Here is a 23,842-nt window from a genome sequence, read left to right as displayed (position 1 = left end):
GGACTCTATATATTTCTAATTTCCATATCCGTCACTGGGGCACGGTGGCTTAGTGGTTAGCACGTTCGCCTCACACCTCCAAAGTCGGGGTTCGATTCCCGCCTCCACCTTGTGTGTGTGGAGTTTGCATGTTCTCCCCGTGCCTCGAGGGTTTCCTCCGGGTACTCCGGTTTCCTCCCCCGGTCCAAAGACATGCATGGTAGGTTGATTGGCATCTCTGGAAAATTGTCCCTAGTGTGTGAGTGCGTGAGTGAATGAGAGTGTGTGTGTGTGCCCTGCGATGGGTTGGCACTCCGTCCAGGGTGTATCCTGCCTTGATGCCCGATGACGCCTGAGATAGGCACAGGCTCCCCGTGACCCGAGGTAGTTCGGATAAAGCGGTAGAAAATGAATGAATGAATGAATGAATGAATATCCGTCTCTGTAAAAGATCCAAGCAGATATTTGTTAGCTTAATCACACACGTTTCTGTCATCAACAAGGTTCGTAGTACTGCAGCTATTTTGTGGATTTTTGTAATCATTAAAACACTTAATCCTTATAAAGAGATAAAGTTAAAAATCACGAACATACTGTATATCTTTTCTAGAGCTCCAGAAAATATAACAAGTATAACAAATACAAACAACTCAAATCTGTAGACAAAGTTGGCTGAGAGATTTTTCATCTGAAAAGCTTCACGTTACAAGTAACTCTCCCTGGTTTTTGCTCTGCTTTGTGGAATTTTTAGGGATCGAACGCTCCAGTTTCAGCACGAGAAGGACTTTACGATCAGATCCTGACTACTGAACTATGCAGCCTTATGATTAGTTTTGATCTTTTTACAGATAATTTCAGTATTGATCAATGACAACCTTCGACAGTACAATCTTCTGGTATAGTTCTGATCACTTTGAAGATAACACTGCCATAACAGTAGCAGTAAATTCATTCTCCAAGGCTTGTTTGCTCAAATAACAGCATTCTATAATCAGGTAGATTAGTCCAGGAAGGACAACAATTGGCATATGAGCTGCTTTAGGAGCCCAGGGATATTCTGTTATCTTCTCTCAACTCTCGGTTGTATAGCTATGAAGCTATTTGTAATGCTTTGCCTGAGCTGCTGCACATCATTCCCAGTTATCCTGTAAGGGCAAATCTTTCTTCCATCCCACAGTCTAGCTGTGTGGGTGTTAGACACCAATGGAGTGACCCGCTGGCACACTGGAAATGATGGCGAGGTTTTCTGAAGCAAACTTTTGCTCAGTTAGAGTCACAGCCAGATGTTTTGAGACCACCTCACTTTTATTTTCTGTATATTCTGTATATTAAGTCAAGTATATAGCTAAATTAACATTATGGGCCATGCTTTAGAATCAAAATGTTGCTTTTTTTATCTCTTGATGACAGATCATTTATCACTTAATTCTAATATTGCATATTTCTAGAAATGTTCTAAAAAAAAAACAAACCTTCAGCTTTCTTGAATTAATGCAACCAAACGTACTTTTGCCTAAAACGTGTTTTTACTGCCACCACGTGTTGGAAGTCATATTGCAAATAAACGCATAATAATCTGAACAAAGTCCCCTAATGTGTCCTATCTACCCAAACTGTATTGGCGCATGCGCGATATAGATTTATCCCGAGACGTGACGCTGCCAAATTTACATTGCGCATGCGTAGTACAGCATAAAATCAATCAGTAATCAATTTACATTTATGTTTCTTGGCTTGTTAAACAGCACTTGTAAAAAAATAAATAAATACATAAATAAATAAATAAATAAATAAATAAATAAATAAATAAATGTTTAATGTATTTAATGTTTGTAAATGGATATGGTTAAACTCTTAAAAGATTATGTAGTAATAATATAACATAAATGAAATACTTAATGAATGTCAAAATGAATACATCAAAAAAATATGTTTTTATCCGTAGAACGTATAAAATAAAAATATAGAAACACCTATACAAATGAAACACCCTTGTGTAGACATTCATATAGTCTATGGTTCGTTGCTCAGGTTGATTCTATTCATCTTTAGATTGTTTATGTTGAATATTAAGCTGTTAAGTTTCACTGATTTGGCATTTGTACTTGTAAGTGCTTTATTTATTTATATATTTTAAGTTAAAGTGTTGAGTGACCAGGTGAAGTTCTCCACCAGATGAACACAAAGGAATTTGGTGCTCTTGATGATCTCCACGGAGGATCTCTCGAAGTTCAGCAGACTGGTTGTTCTGTGCTCAGCGGAAGTCAACAATCTCTTTAGTCTTAGAAACATTCAGAGACAGGTTGTTGGCTCTAAACCAGGCAATTAGCAGTTGTACCTCCTCTCTGTATGCTGACTCGTTGTTCTTGTTGATGAGACCCACCACGGTCGTGTCATCGGTGAACTTGTTGATGTGGTTCGATCTGTGCAATGCTTTACAGTCGTGAGTTAGCAGAGTGAACAGTAGTGGACTGAGCATACAGCCCTGAGGGGCTCCAGTGCTCAGTGTGGTCGTACTGGAGATGCTGTTCCCGATCCCGACTGACTGAGGTCTCCCAGTCAGGAAGTCCAAGATCCAGTTGCAGAGGGAGGTGTTCAGGCCTAGCAGGCTCAGCTTCTCGATCAGATGCTGGGGATGTTAGTGTTGAATGCTGAATGCTGAATGCTGTTTGGACAATATGCAAACTGCAGCTTGTCCTATGAGGGTGGGAGCTGGGAGCCTCTCGAAGCACTATATCACGATTGGTGTGAGTGCGACGGGACGATAGACATTGAGGCAAGGCAGGACACTGTAGAGTTTTTTGGTACGTTGTACAAAACACTACTCAGGACTATGCACACCCTGGGGTATACCCTGTATGTGTGGGTATGGGTAATCTTCAAACAAACAAAAAGCTAGTACTGCAAATCTTGAAACAAAAACTGAATGATTGGGAAAAGGTGATCTTCTTAAAAAAAAAAACTGATCACGCCAATCACCCGAAATGACTCCCTGCACAGTGGAACCCCTCGTCTGAAATGCAACAGTATGGGGGTTGGAGGCTTCAAGGTCCTGTGTGGGTGGAAATGGCAACAGTCCAGAGCACACAAGATAAGTAAATCATAGCTTTCTAACTACCTTACAACTATTGTGCGATATTGAAGATGCAATAAATCCTTTCTTCATGCTTTTTAAATGTTTGTTCCACACACGCTCGCCTCCGTGGCAGTGTAATTTTTTAAAGCTGATCTATGACTGATATTGCAGTTTTATATTTTGTGTATGTATATGTAGGGAGACATAAATCAATGAGTAATAAAACATTAACCAGCAGTGGGGTACCTGGAAGCGGTTGAGCTACAGCGATCTGTCCAGGAGCTACATCGCTGAAAATTATCACCAGTCCAAACGTGGGTTTGGTAAGTCTAAATACTTTTATTTTATCCTTCAATATTGTTCTCGCTTTTGACGTACGGTCAACATATGAAGTCATGAAAATACGTCTGAATTACACGCTTTGGAGTTTAATTTCCAAAAGGCCATGAGTTCGGGCCTCTCATGCCTCGTGCGAATACCTGCACATGCGAATACCTGCACGTAACTTTAATGCATTTCAGTTAGTGTTTAAATCACTTTTAAAAAGTATTTTTAGTCATTTGTTTTTAATTATTCAAATGATTTGTAGTCAGCGGAGTTTGTAATCAGTGGAGTAATGAATTTTATTTATTTATTTTATTTTTAAATAAATTGTCAATGAATAGATAGCGTATAGCATATAGCATTTTTTCTTCTTGTCCTGCTTTCATACAGAATCCGTATCTCCCAAGCTGTTTAACTCCGTAATAGTGTTTCGGGGAAAAAATTGGATGATTCAAATGCAAACAAAGCTGTAACTGATTTGTATGCTTCTGTTTTAGAGGAGCGAGGGTAGAGGTCACATGGATTTTCACATGGATTTTTCATGAACTTTTGCACTTTGATTTTATTTTTGTGGTTTACAAAATAAGTTGGGGTTTTTTTTTTAATTACAGATTAAAATTTACATTTATTTATTTTAATTTAAGAATATTTTTGTTGTAATATTAGGTAATTATTTAATATAGAAGTGTTTCTTTTTTCGTTCACAAATGAACAAATCGTTTCAGATAATCATCTTAGAATTGATCGGATTACTTTGTGCAAATTAAATCAAATAAAATTAGGAACATAATCAGAACAGTTTTATGTTTTTATTTAGAAGGGCTTTACTAATTAGTACTTAATTATACAGCGTGGTGCAGTTGTGCCCAATTGATCGATCCTGGATCTCTTTGGTGTAAGAGGTGAGTTAGGGCAATAAAACATGCAAAGTTTAGTCTGTAACATTAAAACAACTTTTAGTTTGTAGCTTTCAAGCTTCTTTTTCACTTCGTGTTTGACTTTGTGGCTGTTCGTGTATGTTTATCTTGCATAGAGTGAAGAATCAAGATAAAACAGCTGTCAATTGATTTCTACAATAATAATTCACTGATTTATGTTTCATGGCCAAAAGTTAATGGACACATGTTCATCACATCTGTATGTGGATCTTCCCCAAACTGTTATATAGAGTTATATAGAATGTTTTTGTACACTTTAGCATTACAATTTCACTTCACCGGAAATAACGATCCGGTTCCAGCAGGACAATGCGTCCGTGCACAAAGCAAAGCTACATGAAGACATGGTGTGGAGGTTAACGTTGGAAAGGAAGAACTCAAGTGTCCTGCACAGGACTCTGACTCAACCCCACTGAACACTTTTGGGATAAACTGGAACACCGACTTAACCCCAGACCTCGTCATTATGTACAAAGCTAGTAGCCTTCTTGAAAAAAAATGGAGTTTGTTTATAGCAGCAAAGGAAAACCAATTTAACGATGATGGATGCGATTGTCCAAATATTTTCGGCCATAATATGTGTTAAAAGATCAATCTTTTTTTTCTTTATCATAACGAACATGCAAATGACTCTTATATTATTTATTTAATTATTTATTTAGTGAATTTGAAAGGAAACAATACCTGATACATAATAATCGTCCTTCATATTGAGTACCATGTTGCGAAAGTAAAGAAAGTAAACACTTCAGGAAACGGATTAAGTGTCTTAATACTGTGTGAAGTAAAATGTATAAAGTAGAAGGAAGTAAATTGATTTCGAGATCATTTTCAGTCGTCTGATTCGTTTGATTCAATAATTTTTTATTGTGGTACCTTAAAAAAAAGGCCCCATTGTAATGGAAGAGCAGAGCTTTAAATTTTCAGATGTTTCTTTCAATTAAAAAATTAGGCACAGACTTTTTCTTTAATACCTTTTTATTCAATGTTGAATTTCACATCTTCCACCTTTTTAATGATCATTTTAATGCTTATTTGAATTCTATTATAATTATTATTATTATTATGAAAGGAATATTTTTGCTTTGTTGTCAGCACTAGATGGCAGTAAGTGTTTAAAGACCAATGAAAACTTGACACTGAGTTCATGTCCTTTATATCGATTTTTGCAGTCTATCATTTTGGAGACAACAATCTATTTTGCGTTCAATTACAGCATTGTATATTTTATCCAAATGAAGTGCTACGTATAACGTATAATAATTAACGTGCTATGAATAATGGACATGAGGGATGCAATGAGGGACGCAAACTAATGTTTGTCGTAAAGCTTAGTGTTTTTAGTTCCTTACTCTTATAATCTTCCTTCTGTTTGTTCTAAACCTTTAGAACAATACTATCCTGAATAAATAACCAAAATATAACCAAAATGTTGATCATTGTTTCTTTAAAATCTCATTTTAGCTTTAGCAGAGTGTTTTTATTTTTATTCCCACTCCCGCCCAATCCCAGAGGAATTCTGACCAAACCTTCCTGCTCCCACAGTTAGTTGTAAGAAAAACTGAATAAAGAAAATACAGCAGAAAATATTCCAAAATCCATGTTGATGAACATGAGTGAAGGTTAACGTCCTGCACCTCCATACTGATGCTCGATACAGTCCTATGTTAAGAAATTTGATGAGTCCAAGATCCTATTGTGAGCTGTAAGTGTTTTCAGTCATTAACACATTTTAACACATCTCTTTTAAGCATCAACAAAGCAATAGTTAAGACTTTTTTCATTCATTCATTCATCTTCTACCGCTTATCCGAACTACCTCGGGTCACGGGGAGCCTGTGCCTATCTCAGGCGTCATCGGGCATCAAGGCAGGATACACCCTGGACGGAATGCCAACCCATTGCAGGGCACACACACACACACACTCATTCACTCACACACACACACTACAGACAATTTTCCAGAGATGCCAATCAACCTACCATGCATGTCTTTGGACCGGGGGAGGAAACCGGATTACCCGGAGGAAACCCCCGAGGCACGGGGAGAACATGCAAACTCCAAACACACAAGGCGGAGGCGGGAATCAAACCCCGACCCTGGAGGTGTGAGGTGAACGTGCTAACCACTAAGCCACCGTGCCCCCATGGTTAAGACTTCTGATCGAAAAATTCAAAGAGTTCAAATCTCAGGTCAACAAAGAAACCCTAAACCCTCAATTGCTCAGTTGTTTAAAATGACAATGTAAGTTGCTCTGGATAAGGATGTCAACAAATGCTGTAATTTGTTTTTTAGAAGGATTTTAGAATTTGTTCTCAGGGCCCTTAGTTAAAGAAATTTACCACTTCTCACATCTAGTGAACTTCAGACAATGCAACCATCATAAAGTGATATTCAGCTGCAATGACTGGCACAATGGAACACTGATTTCTTGGTCAGAAGAATTCTACTGTAACTGAATACACCTTTATCCTTAAAGTTTCTTACTGTACATTTTCATACAACTGAGCAATTGACAGTTAAGGGCCTTACTCAGGAGCCCAGCAGTGGCAGTTTGGTGGACCTGGGATTCCATCTCACAACCCTCCAAGCAGTAGACCAACACCTTACCCACTTGGGCTACAACATTCCCATGAGATGTTATATCCACGAATACAGCAAATTCATTATTTATACCTGCTTTGGTCTGCACTCCCAGGCATGCGCTGACCAAGTCTTATTGGATGGTTGTCTAGGTTCAAGTCAATTCCTTTTCAGGTTCTTCTCTGACTAACTCATCTCTAGCGTCCAACAAACTTGCTGAGGAAGAGCTTCATGAGTTGAACAATATGGTATAGGGACAGAAGTGAAGTTTTTACAAACAAAAGTCTTGATTTTGGTGGCATTGAGTGATAATTCTATTCATAGACGTCAACTCCTCGTCAACAGCCGATTCTCATGACTCTTCATCTTCTGCTATTTTAACACATAAGCGAAGTTTGAAGGTTTTGTCACATTTTATATAAATTACAATCAATTTCAGGGCACTTTCATGCAATCAGCTGCTACAACGTTAAGCCAGACGCATGTAAACTGAATCTAAAATGAAACTACATACAAAATGCAGTTCATTAAATAAAGTGTCCTTCTGATGTGATCCAGGTCAACGTGGAGAATATGAAGCTCTGTCCTTCACTGCTGATGCTGCTCTGTTTACTTAGACATGGACTGATGGTAAGATGAACTTATAAACATAACACGCTTAAGATAATAGCAAGTTCTAGCAAGAATTATTCTCAGAACAACTGGATCATTGGACAATCAATGTCTCTGTTTTGTTTTTTTCCCCATTAATGGTGTTCTCGCATGGAAATACCAGAGAGGTCATTAGATGTCTAATGTCAAACCAACCATTTTCTCTCTTTTTCTACTAATTTTCAGGGTGAAGTTTCTCCTGAGAACGCCACTCTGCTCAGCTCTCTTCCACTTAATGGCACCAGTACTCCTTACCAAGTTGCTCAGGACTGCAACTTGAGCCTGGAGACTCGGCAAGCTCTCGGTGGCGCTATAGCTCAGCTGGGGCTAAAGCTACTGGCGAATCTGCAGCCTGGGCCTGAACAACCAAATGTCGTTTTGTCTCCACTGAGCATTTCTCTTGCGCTTTCACAGTTAGCTTTGGGTGCGTGAGTCAAAGTGGGATTGATCGTAATTTTCACATTATTTAATAACGTTCAATATCATCATTAATGCCTTGCTTTGATCAGGTGCCAGGAATGAGACTAAGGAGCGACTGTTAGGAGCTTTACATGCGGAATTGTTATCTGACTATTATGAAGTTTTAAGCTGCCTCCAAGATCAACTGATTGTCAAGGCCATTAAAGTGGCCTCTCGTATCTACCTCAAACCAGGTGAGTATTGAGCGTGGCTGAAATTGTACGTCACACATTGCTCCATGAATCTTAACAGACGATATTGGGGGTTATTAGTGTTTCCTCTCGCACTCGATTAGGCTTTGACCTGAAGAAGGACTTTCTGGAAAAATCCCTTCAACTGTTCAGATCCGAACCTACACCGCTCACTTCTGTAGACGAAGTTAACCAGTGGGTCGAGGAGGCTACCGACGATCACATCAAGAACTTTCTGTCCGTTCTGCCACCCAATGTTGTCTTGATGCTGGTAAATGCTGTTCATTTTAAAGGCAAGTCATAACTGGATATAATAAAAGCTAATATCGTCATTTGCATGATCTTAATTCCAATTTGTACTGATTTAAATAATTTAAGGTGATACTTGAAAAACGTCTAGAAACAGACAATTTCTCTAGTTGTAAAACCGAGCCCATGTTTGGTGTTTAGGGGAGTGGAAGTCTCGCTTTGACGCCCGCATTACCACCAAGGATCTTTTCTACATTGACAGACAGACCTCAGTAAAGGTGGACATGATGATGGGGTCCAAATATCCTCTCAGCATGTTTGTGGATGGAGAACAAGGCATACAGGTAGTGTATCTGAGCACTGGGACTGTTTTCACTCTCTTTTTTATAGCCACATTACCAGGAACAGCTGTATACTTACTTATTCATGCGATTATCCAATTAGCCAATCATGTGATGCTAGGTTCAGAGAAAAATCACCCGGTCTCTTTTCAGTCTTTCCAATCCGGTCATGTTCACTGTTGTCCTTTGACATAGTGGCTGTTGTGTAAAAATTCCCAGGTCACCAGTTTCTGAAATACTCAAACTGGCACCAACATGTCATTGAGATCATATTTTCCCTCTTACCCACTAACTGAAGCTCCTGTATCTGCATGATTTTTATGCCTTTGTGCTGCTGCCACATGCTCGAATGGCTGATACTTGAATAAATGAGCAGGTCTGCAGCTGTCGCTGTTAAAGTGACTGGTCAGATAATGGATTCATTTATTGACTCTATGATTTACAGAAAGGAAATGACTTATAATTGACATAATCTTGTGTCACCCAGATGAGTTTGGTGTAATATTGAAATGTATACTTATGACTTGAAGTCTTCCTTCATTTCTTGTAGCTTTAAACTCTAGAAGCACAACAAAGTCAATCTGTTTGTTTCACACCATTTCCTTCCTTTTGTCTAGGTTGCTCGATTCCCTTTTCAGGGGAATGTAAGCTTCCTGGTAGTCATGCCCATGCCATCACAGAATTTGGCAAGAGCAGCTACCAACCTCAACATCTCCGATCTGTATCGACGTCTACCAAGCGAGATACCAATGCTGGTCAAACTGCCCAAGTTCAAACTAGAATATAAACAGGATTTGCAACAAGCACTCACAAGCATGGGTGAGATTTCATCTAAACTTTTTAAAGATGGTTGCTAATAATCTCATGCTCCAGACTGTTTAAAAATGCACGTCTTATCGGTTCTTTGGATGATTAAGAGCACAGAATTTGAACGAAATAAGCATAATTAACTTTAATCAGCTTGTAGGCATGACTCTACAGGTTCCAGACAAAGACGAGGTTCTTTCGAACCTCAAGACAAGGAACCAAAGAACCCTTTACGCTGCTAAATGAGAGCCTGCTGATAAACTTAAGCTAACCAACATCAAATATTTCTCTTTGCATTTATTGGTTCTTTTGGCTTTCAGGATTGGGTACACTATTCTCTGGACCTGATCTATCCGGTGTTGCAGAGGGTCCACTTGTAGTCTCGGGAGTGCAGCATGCCTCCAGCATAGAATTAAACGAGGAGGGAGCTGTGGCCTCAGCTGCTACATCGGTCACTCTGGTGCGCACCATCCCCATATTCGCGGTCAACATGCCGTTCATCTTTGCTGTGGTGGATGACGTCTCGCACACGCCTCTCTTCCTTGGAGTGGTCACCAACCCAAATCCCAGAGCGACTGTCAAATTAAGTGATGACCCAGAAACCTTAGGTATTTTGAACAGCAACATGCCAAGCGATATGCCACAGAATGATCACCCGTACTCGGATAACATGCTGCATGATGATTCTCAGTGAACGAGGAAGTTAAGGGACTCCCCAACCATTAGAATTGGGGGGGAATTGGCGTGAGAAGAGCCCAGAAAACACATGGAACCTCTCCCAGTCACACAGTGTACCTACACATGCACGTTTTTATAATACGATCAGCCATAATGCCACAGGACTTGGATTTAAAAAAACTAGCTGATGTCTTTTCACAAACGTTACAGTTTTTTATTCCCTTTGTAATGAAGCAACAATCATGTATTCAATCCGTTGTTGGTTTTTTTTTTTCACATTTATTTGTGCTTTTTCTTTTTTTTTTTTTTGGTCAATGCAAACTGCATGTTGTCAGGAGGTTGAGGTGATGTAGCTTTTTCTCCTCCTCTGGTCTAAACTGTAGCAATTAAAATGTCACTTTAAAAAAAGTGTTCTCATATTTGCATCTCTGTAAATTACAATATTACTGAAAAATCAAAGCATTCTTTAAGTCTGGGTTTTGTTTAGACATTCGGTTGTATGTAAAGTAGTATTCTAGTACAGATATAACAAATAATTATATACCTGTAAACTTTCATAATCAAGAATGATAATGGTGCATTACAACCTGCTTCAGTTCTTCTTTTGAATACAATTTTATGTGGTTAGAAATTTGTATTAATCTATTTAATTAATTAAATGAATAAAATGCAGCAATAATGCATTCCAGGGTTTGGGGGCAGCAAAGATAATTTTACAGATTGCGATGAGTTGTATGTGATATTCTGGCTTATGTATGAGCAATTAGATTATAAAGTGATGACACTGTATATTTGTCATCACAGCACAGTGAAATTCTTTCTCTTTACATTTCCCAGCTTGCTAGGAATTTTAGGTCAGTAAGGGGACCACCAGGGTATAACACCACTGGAGCAGAGAAGGGTTAACCTCTGATCAGTAAACTTAACCGCTGAGCCACCACAACCTGAGTAGGCAATATTACAAAAGTAGAATAGTTGTATAGAGACAGTTACGAAAGGAGCAGTGGGCTGAGTGGCTTTAAAGCTTTGTGAATCATTAAAATAAGCATGGAAAGTAAATTTCAGCATTTCCACGTAACGTCAGCTATTTTATGTTGTCAGATAACAGAACTGAGGTAAAGCAAGTCCATGTGAATAAGACTCAATAAACATGTATTTGAAACAAGGCTGTGCCGCAGATTCCTAGCGCAGACTGTTACGGTTAACAGCTGGAAAGCATTCAGCACAGAGGTCAGGAAAGAGTAGAATGTTGATGAGGACAAACATGGGAGGTTTTGGACTACTGGTGAAGGGTCATTTTCTGTACTGTGGTGTAAATGTATGTTTGCTTTTGGGTGGTCTCTACCCTTTCATTTAGCTTAGAGAGTAAAATTGAAGGTTGGACGTATGGATATAACGACCAGTCAGTTGTGTGCAGAGTGGGTTTAAAAGTATATATCAAACATCTGTATAAATACTATGGATTTTAAATAAATAATCTCCCTGCCTGCTTGTCAAACTCTGTCCTTGCAAATACACAATATTCAGTGACCTGCTTATGAACTGTTGTGGGTGGGATAATACGTGGATACGGTACAGGGGAGGTATAATGGAATAGTATAATGGAGCAGTATAACGAAGCAGTATATGAAAAAAAGCGACAACACAAACACAAAGAAAAAAAGGAAGAAAAACGTTCATCTTTTCAGACTAGTTTGTAGCAGCCTAAGTGTGGTTTAATTTAGTTTGAGACCGTTATATTGTTGTTCGATGGTTCTGATCTGAGGGCTAAAGGGAAGAAGTTGAATGTTGAAGCATCCAGAATGAAAGGGTCAGAGATGCTCTAGTGATAAATGGGAACATAGCCAGGAACAAAAGGTCAGTTTGTGCATCAGTGACAAGATACAGACTACGAAGTGATCATCCTGGATAAAAAAAAAGAGCAAATACATGTATTGGATTTTATTCTAACTCCATGTGGAAGGTATGAAGGAGAGATGATCAGACAAAAGGGGGAGGAGCTTAATACATGATCCTATATATATAAAATGTGAACCAAACTAGATGATAGACTGAAGGTGGAGGTGGTGTTTTTTGTTTGATTTGTTGTTTTTTTTTATCTAAAAGTAATTAAAGACATCGTTTATTTTATCTTTAAACTAAAGAACTAGTTTTAGAATAACACTGCGGACGAAATTACACCATTGGATTCGTCCGTGATTGAGAACCGATTCTTTTGAACGAGTCGTTCATGAATCGCGACCGGTCTGTGCAGTGAGGAGGACAGCATTGACTCCCGAAGCAGTCAGAAGGCAAACAGGTCAGTAAACAATCTTCATGAACTATTTCCTTTCGAAAAATAATGATCCTTTTTTTTTTTGTTTTGATGACATTTGGAGTGTATTTTATAGAGTTATAAATGAAGTCTCATATCTCTGTCCATGCAAGTTAGGTAAATTAATTAATTAATTAATTAATTAATTAATTAATTAATTGTAAATAAAATCCTTGTCCTTTTTTGTATTTAACACAATTATTTGTGCTTATTTGCTTTTTTTTATTATTATATTTTTATTTGCGTTCCAAAATTTGCACATATTAAGAAATGATTCCTTTAATACCTTTAATACATAATAAGCTCAAGTCTAGAAACTGCATGAGCATCTGCTTAGAAGATGGATGGATGGATGGATGGATCTGTGCTGCAATCCACAAGTCTGGTTATATAATGGCTTGTAATATATGCCACGTAATATTCTCCGATTTAAACCATTTTTTAAGTCTTATAGTCTCTGACTTATAATGAAACTCCTCCAGAATAACTGGTTTATTGTGGGGTTTCTTCGTGCTTTCATACCTTTGGGAAAAGTTTCAGAGAATTTTTTTTTTGCTGTCAATCATTTTTACGTAAAGTTGAGTGGCAATTTAATGACTTCGTGGTGGTGGTGGACGAGGCTGGGTAGGATGGACTAACAGTGGGCTTGGCCTGATGGATATTCATCATTCTCCCAGTAGAGAATTCTTAGCCAACTGTAATGACTAACAGATGTGCTGCTGAAACAAGAGCACAGAAACAGAGGGTGTGTGTGTGTATGTGTGTGTGTGTGCGTGTCAGTGAGAAATTCTTGCAGAGGCACCCCCTTGACTATATATAAATGGTCCAAATCAAAGGTAATGCAAGAATTTTCCATCGATTTCAAAACTTTGGGATTTTTTTTTGAGACACGCACACACATAGTAACCGTATAACCAAAATGAGATCTTTTGGCCTCTTCTCTGTCAGAAAAAAAAAACTGTAACATAAAATATGCACACACAGACACACACACACACAAAGACACACACTTTTTACTTTTACTTTTTTGCTAACCTTCTAATGAACTGTTTGACTGCCTTTGGTTGCCCAAGCAAGCAAGCTAGATCACAAAGCATGATTGGAAATACAGACTCCACCTGTAGCCTTGGTCCAAGGCCAGTAATATACCACAGATGGATCTGCCATAGCTCTTAAACCGTCTGCCGATTGAAAATGTTTCTTGATGTGAACGCTGAACAGTGTGTCGTCTTACAAAAAAGTGACCGTATGTTTGTATGTGTAGCTTTTCTTCACGTCTCTCACGATGATGAGGATCATCTTGCTGTCGTGTCTTTGTGGTCTTCTTTCCCTATCGTTTGCTCAACAGGTATAGGTCTCATCTTTTTTCCGATCAAAGCCGTCACTCTTATCTTACCTCCATGGCACATTGTTCTAAAACCTCGTTATCTGTCTTTCAGTCAGACACAGAGGATGGAGGAACTGAGGATGAGGTGGTCGAGCTCTTCACTACACCTCGCACTAAACTCAGCGCCGCAACCTCAGACTTCGGCTACAACCTCTTTCGTGCTCTGGCTGCCCGCGACCCCAAGTCCAGTGTCCTTCTGTCTCCCATGAGCATCTCAGCTGTCTTCACACAGCTCTCCATGGGTAGCAGAAACGGTTTAATATCCTGTAATTTATTCATTCTTTAATTCAGTCTTATTCTTAAAGGGCCAGTGTAGCTGCAGATCTTATTTTTTAGGGGTTTTCAATCAACTCAAATCGATCACAGCCACATTGTTCATGGTCAGGAGTCAAGGGAGCAAATTTGGCTGTGTTCCCTGGCTAGGAGACATGGAGTTACTTTCTTTCCCCATCAGTCACAGTAACACTAGAGAAACATGGACAACTGTGAGCACATGTTTGCAGAAGAGGGCAGATAGCATTATTCTCAGAGAGCATTTTTAGCTGCACTGTGATACAGCATGAGCAGCAGTTTGCAAATATGTATTTGGCTGGATTGAGGTGTCTCAGAGTAAGCTGTTGTATAAGGGCTGAGATTCGGGTTGACAGTTTGAATTGGTACCGACTTGGGGAGAATATTTTAGGGGATGAATTATGTGTGGCTGTACTGCAGCCATACAGTACTTGCCCTTTATGGATAGATTTGGAAGGCACAGTCCATCCATTATTGGATCATCATTCACTCATTAAATTGAAGGATTATCAGTGATACATTATCAGAACCATGTGTTCTGCTAATACCTGAATGAGTCTAGAGACAGAAAAGTAAACCACTATGACGACCTTTACCAAAGGCAGCACTGAAAGCTCCAGGTGTTATAAGGACTATAAGTAGTCTGACTGTTTTAGATTCCCTTCTCTTTCACAGATACCTTCATACTGAAGAAAAGCTCTAAAGCACACTATGTGAACACCTGATGTTTGTTTGCTGTTTCAGGAGCATCTGAGCGCACGATGAAGCATCTGCACCGGGTCCTGCGCTACCACACTCTTAATGACCCGCAGCTTCACGACACTCTAAGAGACCTCCTTGCGTACCTCCGAGCCCCTGCCAAGGGCTTCAGTTCTGTAGAGCGCCTCCTCATAGGAAAGAGTGAGCACAAATTTGAAAAAGAGTCTTCATTTTTTTTAAATAATATGTAAATACACTTTTTTTTCTCTTTCATCTTTGTCTTAAGGGCTACGGCCTAACTTGGAGTACCTCAGCACCGTAGAGAAACAGTACGGGGAACGACCCCAAACTCTCATGGGCGGAGCTCGGGAACTCAAGCCTGTAAATGATTGGTTCAGACAGCACACGGGGGGTAAAGTGGACCGTGTCCTTGGAACTGCTCTCCCACGTAATCCAGCGGTGGTGCCTGTGGGAGCAGCCGCTTTCAAAGGTCAGTAAAGGATTTTAATTTTACCCGTAATTTATTTGATCTAATATTCACGAGAGCTATTTCATGTTTGATTGTTTCCTGTATGTTAAATTATACACAAAAAATATTAAATGAAAAAGAAACAATAATATAAATTAGTAAAATCCACTGATTTGATTGAAGGAAAGTGGATAACCAGGTTCAGCCAGACTGGTAAGAAGGAGGAGTTCCAGTTGGATGGAGAAGCCCCAACTACCACAGCCATGATGAAGCAGGATCATTACCCAGTAAAGATGGGCATTGACTCAGACCTTGGCTGCACGGTAAAAAACAAAACAACAACAAAAAAAAACACAATATTCTGTATTACAGAATATTACGTCACCGTTCAATGAAAAAATACCAAGGCTTTGATGAATGATTATTAATAAATTGAATTCATTTGTCCCATTTTCCACCACAGATAGCACAAGTACCCATGGAGGATGGAGTAAGCATGTACTATTTCCTGCCAGATGATGTGACTAAGAACTTGACCCTGATCGAGGAAGCTTTGTCAGCCGAGTTTGTGCAGGATCTGGCCAACACTCTGCACTCAGTCCAGGTTCAGCTCACACTCCCTGTACTCAAACTGGGCTACAGCACTGACCTCTTAGGTCCCCTCTCTGACATGGGTAAGACTGTGGTTTGGTATGACTTGCTTTCCATCTTCAAGCTTAGATTAAGTCTGTTTTTTTTTTAAAAAAGCCCTGATGTATTTGTTCAGCACTTTGTACCATACATACTGTATTACCGTACACAGAAATGTTACTATAGTATTTTGCACGATCTCTCTCTCTTTTTTCCTTCTTTTCTGTAATACCCCTGTTTTTTGCCCCCTCCCACTTTCTTACTTCAAGGTCTATCCGATTGGCTGAGCTCCCCAGAGCTTGACAAGATCACATCTCAGCCAGTGAAGCTGACCACGGTCCGTCACAAGGTTGTCATGGAGACAGCGCCAGAGGGTAGCCAATATCCCGGCACCCCCTCGGCTAACAACGGCCCGTCGTTGGTTCTTTCTTACAACGTGAACCGTCCCTTCATCTTCTTGATTCGTGACGAGCCGTCGGGCGCGCTCCTGTTCATCGGAAAGGTACTCAACCCACGTGACCTGGCGAGTGTATGAAAGCAGAGTACATACAAGCGCACAGATACATAACGACATGCGTCTATATACAACAGAGCTGCAGACTTCTACACTAACATCAGGCTTAAGTTTATTGAACTTTTTCAAAGCACTTCTGTGTTTTAAGACATTCACGGTGCATGAACAGTTCAAGCAAAGCTTCTTCAATAAATCAACATGAACGAATATTAAACAATCCAATCGCACATCTTTATAATTAAAACCCAAGTATGAATACGCACAAATTCCCAGAGATTATTAGCGTTATCAGCAAAGTTATGATGCATTAAAAATGGATTTGTTTCATTTTGTGTTTAATAACAGCGTCATATGCATTAAGATTGCCATGTTGGCAAATTCCATATATATCCGATCCCAAACATTCCAGATGAACAGTGCATTAAATCGTAGCTTCTAGATAACAAGTATTTGGATTTTGCATGTGAGTGCTTTGTGGATTACTTTCAGTTAAATGTAACACGTGCATGACTTCTTTTTCTTAGCAGTTGGCAATTCTGTTTGTATATTTACCAGCAGAAATCATCTGAATTTGTATATTAAGACAAATAAAAGAAAATGACAAAACATTCTGTGGTATTTGGTTTGGTTCTGTATTTTGTGATCATGTGTATTTTATTACAAGGCACATAAACTGCGGTTTCTTTGTGCATTGTACTCAGAAGTACTGATGTGAGGAGCTGAGTGAGTTGGTTTGGCAATTCTTCTTTTTAGTCCAGTGTTTATGTAACAGACATTAAGAAATTCCATGACGCTTTTCCTGGCAGCAATTCACACATAGATTACAGGTTAAGGAGAAATTTCCTCCTCGATGACAGACATTTTTTGTTTCCATCAACGTTTACCGTAATGATAAACGAGTGTCGTGTTGGTGTTTTTAAAGAGTATAAAACAAAGCAAACACAGTTTTGCCAACTCAGCATGTGTTTTTCCAGTCAGGCCATGTTTGTTCTGGGAAAGTTTTCAGACACATCTGGAATCTTTAGCCTGTGCCATGTGGAAAAATCCTAACTGCTGTGCAGATTCGACAGGGAAGCCAACAAGAAGTGGTTCTGTTACAGGTTTAAAACTGACTTTTACAAGTGCTTCATTGATACTTCAAATAAAAATGATGTCATTCAAGTAAATAATTAAGAAACTTCAGATTTGTTAGCACTGTTTAAGTGTGACGTGCGTGGACGGACGCTGACCGATGACGAGGATCGAACCAGGATCTCCGCCATAAGCTCGATCTCCTGCAGTGGCAGATCTGACCCAAATGCTGGGATACACAATTTTACATTATACATAAAATATGACATGGAAACTTTAACCTAAACAACACAAGACTATGCCGTAAAAACACACACAAGCTTACATCGACAATATCAACATACTGCATATGAATATAATGACTGACAAGGACCAAGACAACAAGACAGGCTTATATATATATATATGAGAGAGAGGGAGAGAGAGAATGTGAGAAAGTGAGGGAGAGAAAGAGGGAGAGAACGTTAGGGAGAGAAAGGGAGAGAGAATGTTAGGGATTGAGGGAGAGAGAGGGGGGGAGGGAGAGCGAGAGAAAGTGAGGGGAGAGAGAGAGAGAGAGCAAAGACAGAGAGAGAGAGAGAGAAAGTGAGGGGGAGAGAAAGTGAGGGGGAGGGGAGAGAGAAAGTGAGGGAGGGAGAGAGAGAGAGAGAGAGAAAGAGAGTGAGGGGGAGAGAAAGACAGGGGGAAGGGAGAGAGAAAGTGAGGGAGGGAGAAAGTGAGGGGGAGGGGAGAGAGAAAGTGAGGGAGGGAGAGAAAGTGAGGGGGAGGGGAGAGAGTGAGGGAGGGAGAAAGTGAGGGGGAGGGGAGAGAGAAAGTGAGGGAGGGAGAGAGAGAGAGAGAGAGAGTGAGGAGGAGAGAAAGTGAGGGGGAGAGAAAATGAGGGGGAGGGGAGAGAGAAAGTGAGGGAGGGAGAGAGAGAGAGAGCAAAGACAGAGAGAGAGAGAGAGAGAGAGAGAGAGAGAGAGAGAGAGAGAGAGAGAGAGAGAGAGAGAGAGTGACAAATGGCGCCCATTTGTAGAGTAGTGAAGAGTAGTGAATTAAGGCCCCCTGCTGGTCTGACAAGGTACTGTCCCAGTAACTCCTGACATTAAGAGAAAAACATGTTAAAATATACATTACATATATATAAAGTAAGTGGTTATGAGGTAAAGGAGTCAATTCCTCACTACGTCATGAGTCAATGAGTCAACAACAAAGATAAAAACTTCAGCACCAGTGATTTAGGTTACAATTTAAGACCTTTTTATACTGTCATGGTGTCAGTATACATTCTTTACACATACTGATTTCAGACCAGTAAAGAGAAGATACCCATGTGGTCTCTGAGGACAACAACCTCCTCATCAATACACAATTATCAGACTGTATCTGACTGTAGAAAGGACATTATTCATAATAACACTATACTATCTATCTATCTGTCTATCTATCTATCTATCTATCTATCTATCTATCTATCTATCTATCTATCTATCTATCTATCGATCTGTCTGTCTGTCTATTTATCACGAGTTAGTCTATCTATCTATCTATCTATCTATCTATCTATCTATCTATCTATCTATCTATCATGAGTTAGTCTATCTATCTATCTATCTATCTATCTATCTATCTCTCTATCTGTCTGTTTGTCTGTCTGTCTGTCTGTCTATTTATCACGAGTTAGTCTATCTATCTATCTATCTATCTATCTATCTATCATGAGTTAGTCTATCTATCTATCTATCTATCTATCTATCTATCTATCTATCTATCATGAGTTTGTCTATCTATCTATCTATCTATCTATCTATCTATCTATCTATCATGAGTTAGTCTATCTATCTATCTATCTATCTATCTATCTATCATGAGTTTGTCTATCTATCTATCTATCTATCTATCTATCTATCTATCTATCTATCTATCTATCTATCTATCTATCTAGAATTGTTCTAGATTGTATGTTTGTTTTTTCTGTTGAAACAGGAATAATTTTTTTCTAAAGTATCAGAGAAATCACGTGCCAAGCTTTATTTAATTACAGTATTCTCCCTTTTGCATCAATATTTTTAGCAGTCTATTTTATATCTTTTTTTTTCTGTTCCTCTTTCTGTTGGAGTGGTTCATTGGGTCGGTGTGAGGAGTTTTTATTCTGAGAAATCAGACTTATTCCAGCCAGCTGAGGATTCGCCCTTACTGTTTAACGTCATTGTTCTTAAAATAATTTATCATACAGTGTGAAACAGTACACATTAAAAACTCCCTTAAAGACACAGGACATAAAAACACAAGAGCATTTAAAGGAACTGTGCTGCAAACTTTAAATTTGTATTTAAAGATTTTGTATTTAAGTATTTAAGTATTTTGAATTTGTATTTAAGATTTCAGAAAAAAATACATTTACAAACAAAAGCAAGTGCTTTTTTGTTTTGTTTTGTTGTTTTGTTTTTTGTTGTTTTGTTTTGTTTGTTTTGCGTTTTTTGTTGTTGTTTTGTATTGTTGTTTTGTTTTATTTGTTTTTTGTGTTTTGTTTTTTGTTGTTGTTTTGTATTGTTGTTTTGTTTTGTGTTTTGTTTTGTGCTTTGTGTTTTGTTTTTTTGTTGTTGTTTTGTTTTTTGTTGTTGCTTTGTTTTGTTTTGTTTTGTTTTGTTTTGTTTTGAGAGCAATACATTTCTAGCTATACTGGAAGAGAGGACTTTATTTTAGTAAAGCATAGGGGACGATCGGGAAATCAAGAAAAAAGAAAAAGAAAACAAAAAAGACTCAAACCCTTCGGTGTAATGCTTTATTTGGCCAGAATGTGTCACCAAATGATGAGCTTCAGGTGTACAGGTTTCCAAAAAGAATAAAATATCTGGGAGTCTTGAAGATCATTACTGCTCCAAGTTGAAAAATTAAAATGAAACAAACGATTCCCAAAATCAGAACAAAATTCTGGACAAATATCAATAAACAACAATAAAACTTAGAAAGTGGTGCAGGAAGAAGCTCTGGCTATTTAAAGCTGTAAGCCAGTGGATCCCCTGGAAATGATAGAAATGGAGATAAAGGTTTTGTGAAAATGAATTTCTGCTGTTTTTTTTCTTGCATCATCTAGATTTCCAGTAGATTTCAATGTTTTTCTGGGTTTGTTTGAGACATGCCTTTGACATCTGAACTAAAGATACCAGACTATCAGTTCACACATCGAATGAGTTTGTTTAGAATTATGTGATGAATGCATGATCATTGACATTCTTCCTGACAAGCACACACACGACTTTGTGTTTCCGGAATTATCTAACATGTGTTTAAATGAATAATAGTTTAGTTCGGGAAAACATTTGCAGCTCTGAGATTCTATAAAAGGAAAAGTATGTCATTAGAACCGAGGAGTGCAGAAGGTCTTAAGTCAAATGATCTTACTGAAGTCATCGAAGAGGATTATTGTTCTTTTTCACTCAAGCGTTCTTCAGCAGCTGTACAGGCGCTTACTGACTTTGTCAGATAAAACATCCACATTTTGTTCTTAAACAGGAAGTCACAGTGTTTTCATTTAGACACCATTTCACAATAGAAGTGGAGGTCCAGGAAATACAGGAAATGGATCAGAGCTAAACTATGTAGAAGTCAAATTTCAGAATTATTCCCTTATAAGTACTATTTCACTTGGAGACCTTCTGTGATCATGTCGAATTATTCAAACATTTATTATTTGAGTTTATCAGGTTAGATAAGTGTGCAAGTTATTATTCATAGCCTAATAACATGTTCAATATAAGACATACGCTCGGGGCCAAGAAACCACTCTGGGATTTAAACAGAACTTTTTGTCACATCTACATTACAGCACAGTGGAATTCTTTCTTTGGAGGTTGTGGTCCGAGCACCGGGTCAGTCATGATACAGCACCTCAGGAGCAGAGAGGGTTAAGGGCCTTGCTCAAGGGCCCAACAGTGGCAGCTTGGCAGTGCTGGGGCATGAACCCTAATCCTCCAATCAACAACCCAAAGCTTTAACTACTTGAGCCACCACTGTCCTCAAAATAATCTAGAAATACAGAGAAAGTATTTTATACATTTTGAAAAAAAAAAATAAAGAAAGAAAATATTTATTATTAGGTTTTTATAAAAGTTTGCAATAAATGTCTGTGCAGATTAAATTTTTTGCAGATTTTCCTGAACCTGATCTCTTCCAGTGAAGCACATGTGCATACGATCTAACCTGATCAGGATTGTCAGGTTTTACACACACAAAAAAAAAAGAATACTATGAACTTGTGTAAATACGATATGTAACGTAGTGGAAAAACTTTCTACTAGGATTCAACTCGCTCACAGTTTACTCAAATTGTTACTGACCGTGTAAACTGTAATGATTATCTAAAAGTTAAACTAGAACTAGAGTCTAAAAGTCTAAGAAATAGAAACACTGAAAGAAATAACTTGCTCTCTTGCTCTCAGACTTTCTTCGAACACTGCTGAACAAAAAAACAAGCTCGGTTGTGCAATAACACAAAATCAAATCAAACAACTTCCCAATCTTTCACATACACACTACAGTATTTATTCTGGCATTGTTTAGACTGTTGACGTTCCTGTACAGGCTGCAATACTCTGATCTGAAGAAGATTTATCTATTATATCGACTAATTTTTGATCTGTTTACACTGGACAAACATTTAGCTTTCGTTTTCAGTCATACATTTCTGTATCTGTCTGTTCTCAAATACAGAATGATGTAGGAGTGAAAAAAAAAAGTCCTGATTATGTAAGTGAATGTGTTTCACTTTTACTATCTAAGAGCTGACTGTTAACTTCGCCCATTTAAGCCTCCAAAGTCCGTGTCGACATTCTTGCTTAAGCTCCTAAAACCTCCAGAGCTGAAATATAAATCCCTTCTAATACACTGACCAAGCCCACTGTGTAGATAGAATCCAGTGCAGACAGCATTCCATAAAGAGTGGAGTTGTTTATTGTGTCTTCTGGGTGAATCAAACCACCCGCTTGGCTTCAAAATTAAGTATTTAGTTCCTCCTTAAGACTCCCAACTATCATCAAGCTCAGACGTTCCTGAAATCCGAATGTCAACTTTATTAATTACTGTAGAACTCCCATGAAAAGGACCAACGAAGCGTTTTCCCACAGCATGCAGTGGTTTCCTGTAACAAGCATCTGGCAAGAGAGCTCATACTTTCTACAATACGCTTCCCAGTGGTCCGTCTTGCATAAATGTTAACATGTGTCTGGCTTTCTAGATAACTAGGCACTCTTAATAATGCTGCATCATTCAGTCTTGTTTTGCACAACGTTGTACTTTCCACTACATCCTGGCCCGACATTTCTTTTGTTAGGTTGTAGTATTTTTGGGGTTTTCAGTTTTATACACAAAAGGACCACAAAAAAACCTGACGACGTCTCCTGGAGCATGTGGTGCTGTTTCTCGAGGGCTGATGTGGGTGCAGGCTTTCATTGAAGCCGAATAGGAAGTTCATTAGAAATCTTTCTTTAAACACACACACACACACACACACACACACACAAAATGAAACCTACAGCCACATCAGCCCTCAGTAAATGACATCACATGCTCCAGGAGATGAGACTCTATCACCATCATCAGGTTTACGGAGAGCCTGATATCCAACGACGAGAAGGCCTACCTGGAGAAGATTAAAAGCCTGGAGTACTAATGCCAGGAGAACTTTCTTTAACATCAGAGAGACAACGGAGGTCATCAGGACCTCGACGGAGAGGTAGTGCACCATGTCATAATGTGTACGGTTGTGTATGTGACTCATAAAGATTCAATTACAACATACATATAAAGACAGGATTCACAAGAACTTCTTTCTTATCTTCCCTCCAACACACACACACACACACACACTCATCCCTTCCAGAAATATCCTCCTATCCTCCCCATAGTGTTAATTCGTCTCGTCAGACGAGACGAGACAAAATATGTTCGTCAACAAGCTTTATTTTTCATGACTAAGACTAGACGATGACGAGACTGCACCACTGTCCAAAAACGCTGACTAAGACTAAATTAACATGCGTTATTGTTGACGAAAAAAGACGAGACGAAAATGTTTTGTATAAAATAAAAACTAAGATAAAATCTCTCTTCATTTTCATCTACAATTGTCTCTGCTTTTTCATCAGCTGTTACGCCTTTAAAATATTCACAACGAGTTCGTGGCTTCGCTGTTGCTCAAGTTACAGGT

The 23,842-nt window shown here is 38.8% G+C and overlaps 2 protein-coding genes across 2 annotated transcripts; both read left to right on the top strand.

The window, feature by feature from the left end:
• The first annotated feature begins 3,101 nt into the window (after nucleotides 1-3,101).
• On the top strand, nucleotides 3,102-11,753 carry serpinf2a (serpin peptidase inhibitor, clade F (alpha-2 antiplasmin, pigment epithelium derived factor), member 2a). The gene is made up of 8 exons (XM_060891415.1): nucleotides 3,102-3,378; nucleotides 7,460-7,531; nucleotides 7,739-7,976; nucleotides 8,062-8,205; nucleotides 8,307-8,495; nucleotides 8,653-8,795; nucleotides 9,410-9,611; nucleotides 9,920-11,753. Exons 2-8 carry the CDS (start codon nucleotides 7,475-7,477, stop codon nucleotides 10,291-10,293), a joined length of 1,347 nt encoding a protein of 448 aa, XP_060747398.1. The 5' UTR covers nucleotides 3,102-3,378; nucleotides 7,460-7,474; the 3' UTR covers nucleotides 10,294-11,753.
• A 584-nt stretch (nucleotides 11,754-12,337) lies between these two features.
• Nucleotides 12,338-17,189, top strand: serpinf1 (serpin peptidase inhibitor, clade F (alpha-2 antiplasmin, pigment epithelium derived factor), member 1). The gene is made up of 8 exons (XM_060891315.1): nucleotides 12,338-12,576; nucleotides 13,856-13,939; nucleotides 14,031-14,220; nucleotides 15,014-15,169; nucleotides 15,255-15,458; nucleotides 15,621-15,760; nucleotides 15,901-16,111; nucleotides 16,337-17,189. Exons 2-8 carry the CDS (start codon nucleotides 13,877-13,879, stop codon nucleotides 16,600-16,602), a joined length of 1,230 nt encoding a protein of 409 aa, XP_060747298.1. The 5' UTR covers nucleotides 12,338-12,576; nucleotides 13,856-13,876; the 3' UTR covers nucleotides 16,603-17,189.
• The last annotated feature ends 6,653 nt before the right edge of the window (nucleotides 17,190-23,842 follow it).

The sequence above is a fragment of the Tachysurus vachellii genome, chromosome 17 (genome assembly GCF_030014155.1).
Source record: "Tachysurus vachellii isolate PV-2020 chromosome 17, HZAU_Pvac_v1, whole genome shotgun sequence".
Lineage (NCBI taxonomy): Eukaryota > Metazoa > Chordata > Actinopteri > Siluriformes > Bagridae > Tachysurus > Tachysurus vachellii.
This window is presented reverse-complemented; position numbering and strand designations above follow the sequence as displayed.

Bases quoted from the DNA above. Each gene is read 5' to 3' on its own strand.
- serpinf1 (XM_060891315.1), top strand. From the start codon at position 13,877: ATGATGAGGATCATCTTGCTGTCGTGTCTTTGTGGTCTTCTTTCCCTA. The intron at 13,940-14,030 runs GTATAGGTCTCA...TCTGTCTTTCAG, and splicing joins CCCTATCGTTTGCTCAACAG to TCAGACACAGAGGATGGAGG. The intron at 15,170-15,254 runs GTGAGCACAAAT...CTTTGTCTTAAG, and splicing joins GCGCCTCCTCATAGGAAAGA to GGCTACGGCCTAACTTGGAG.
- serpinf2a (XM_060891415.1), top strand. From the start codon at position 7,475: ATGAAGCTCTGTCCTTCACTGCTGATGCTGCTCTGTTTACTTAGACAT. The intron at 8,496-8,652 runs GCAAGTCATAAC...TTTGGTGTTTAG, and splicing joins AAATGCTGTTCATTTTAAAG to GGGAGTGGAAGTCTCGCTTT. The intron at 8,796-9,409 runs GTAGTGTATCTG...CCTTTTGTCTAG, and splicing joins ATGGAGAACAAGGCATACAG to GTTGCTCGATTCCCTTTTCA.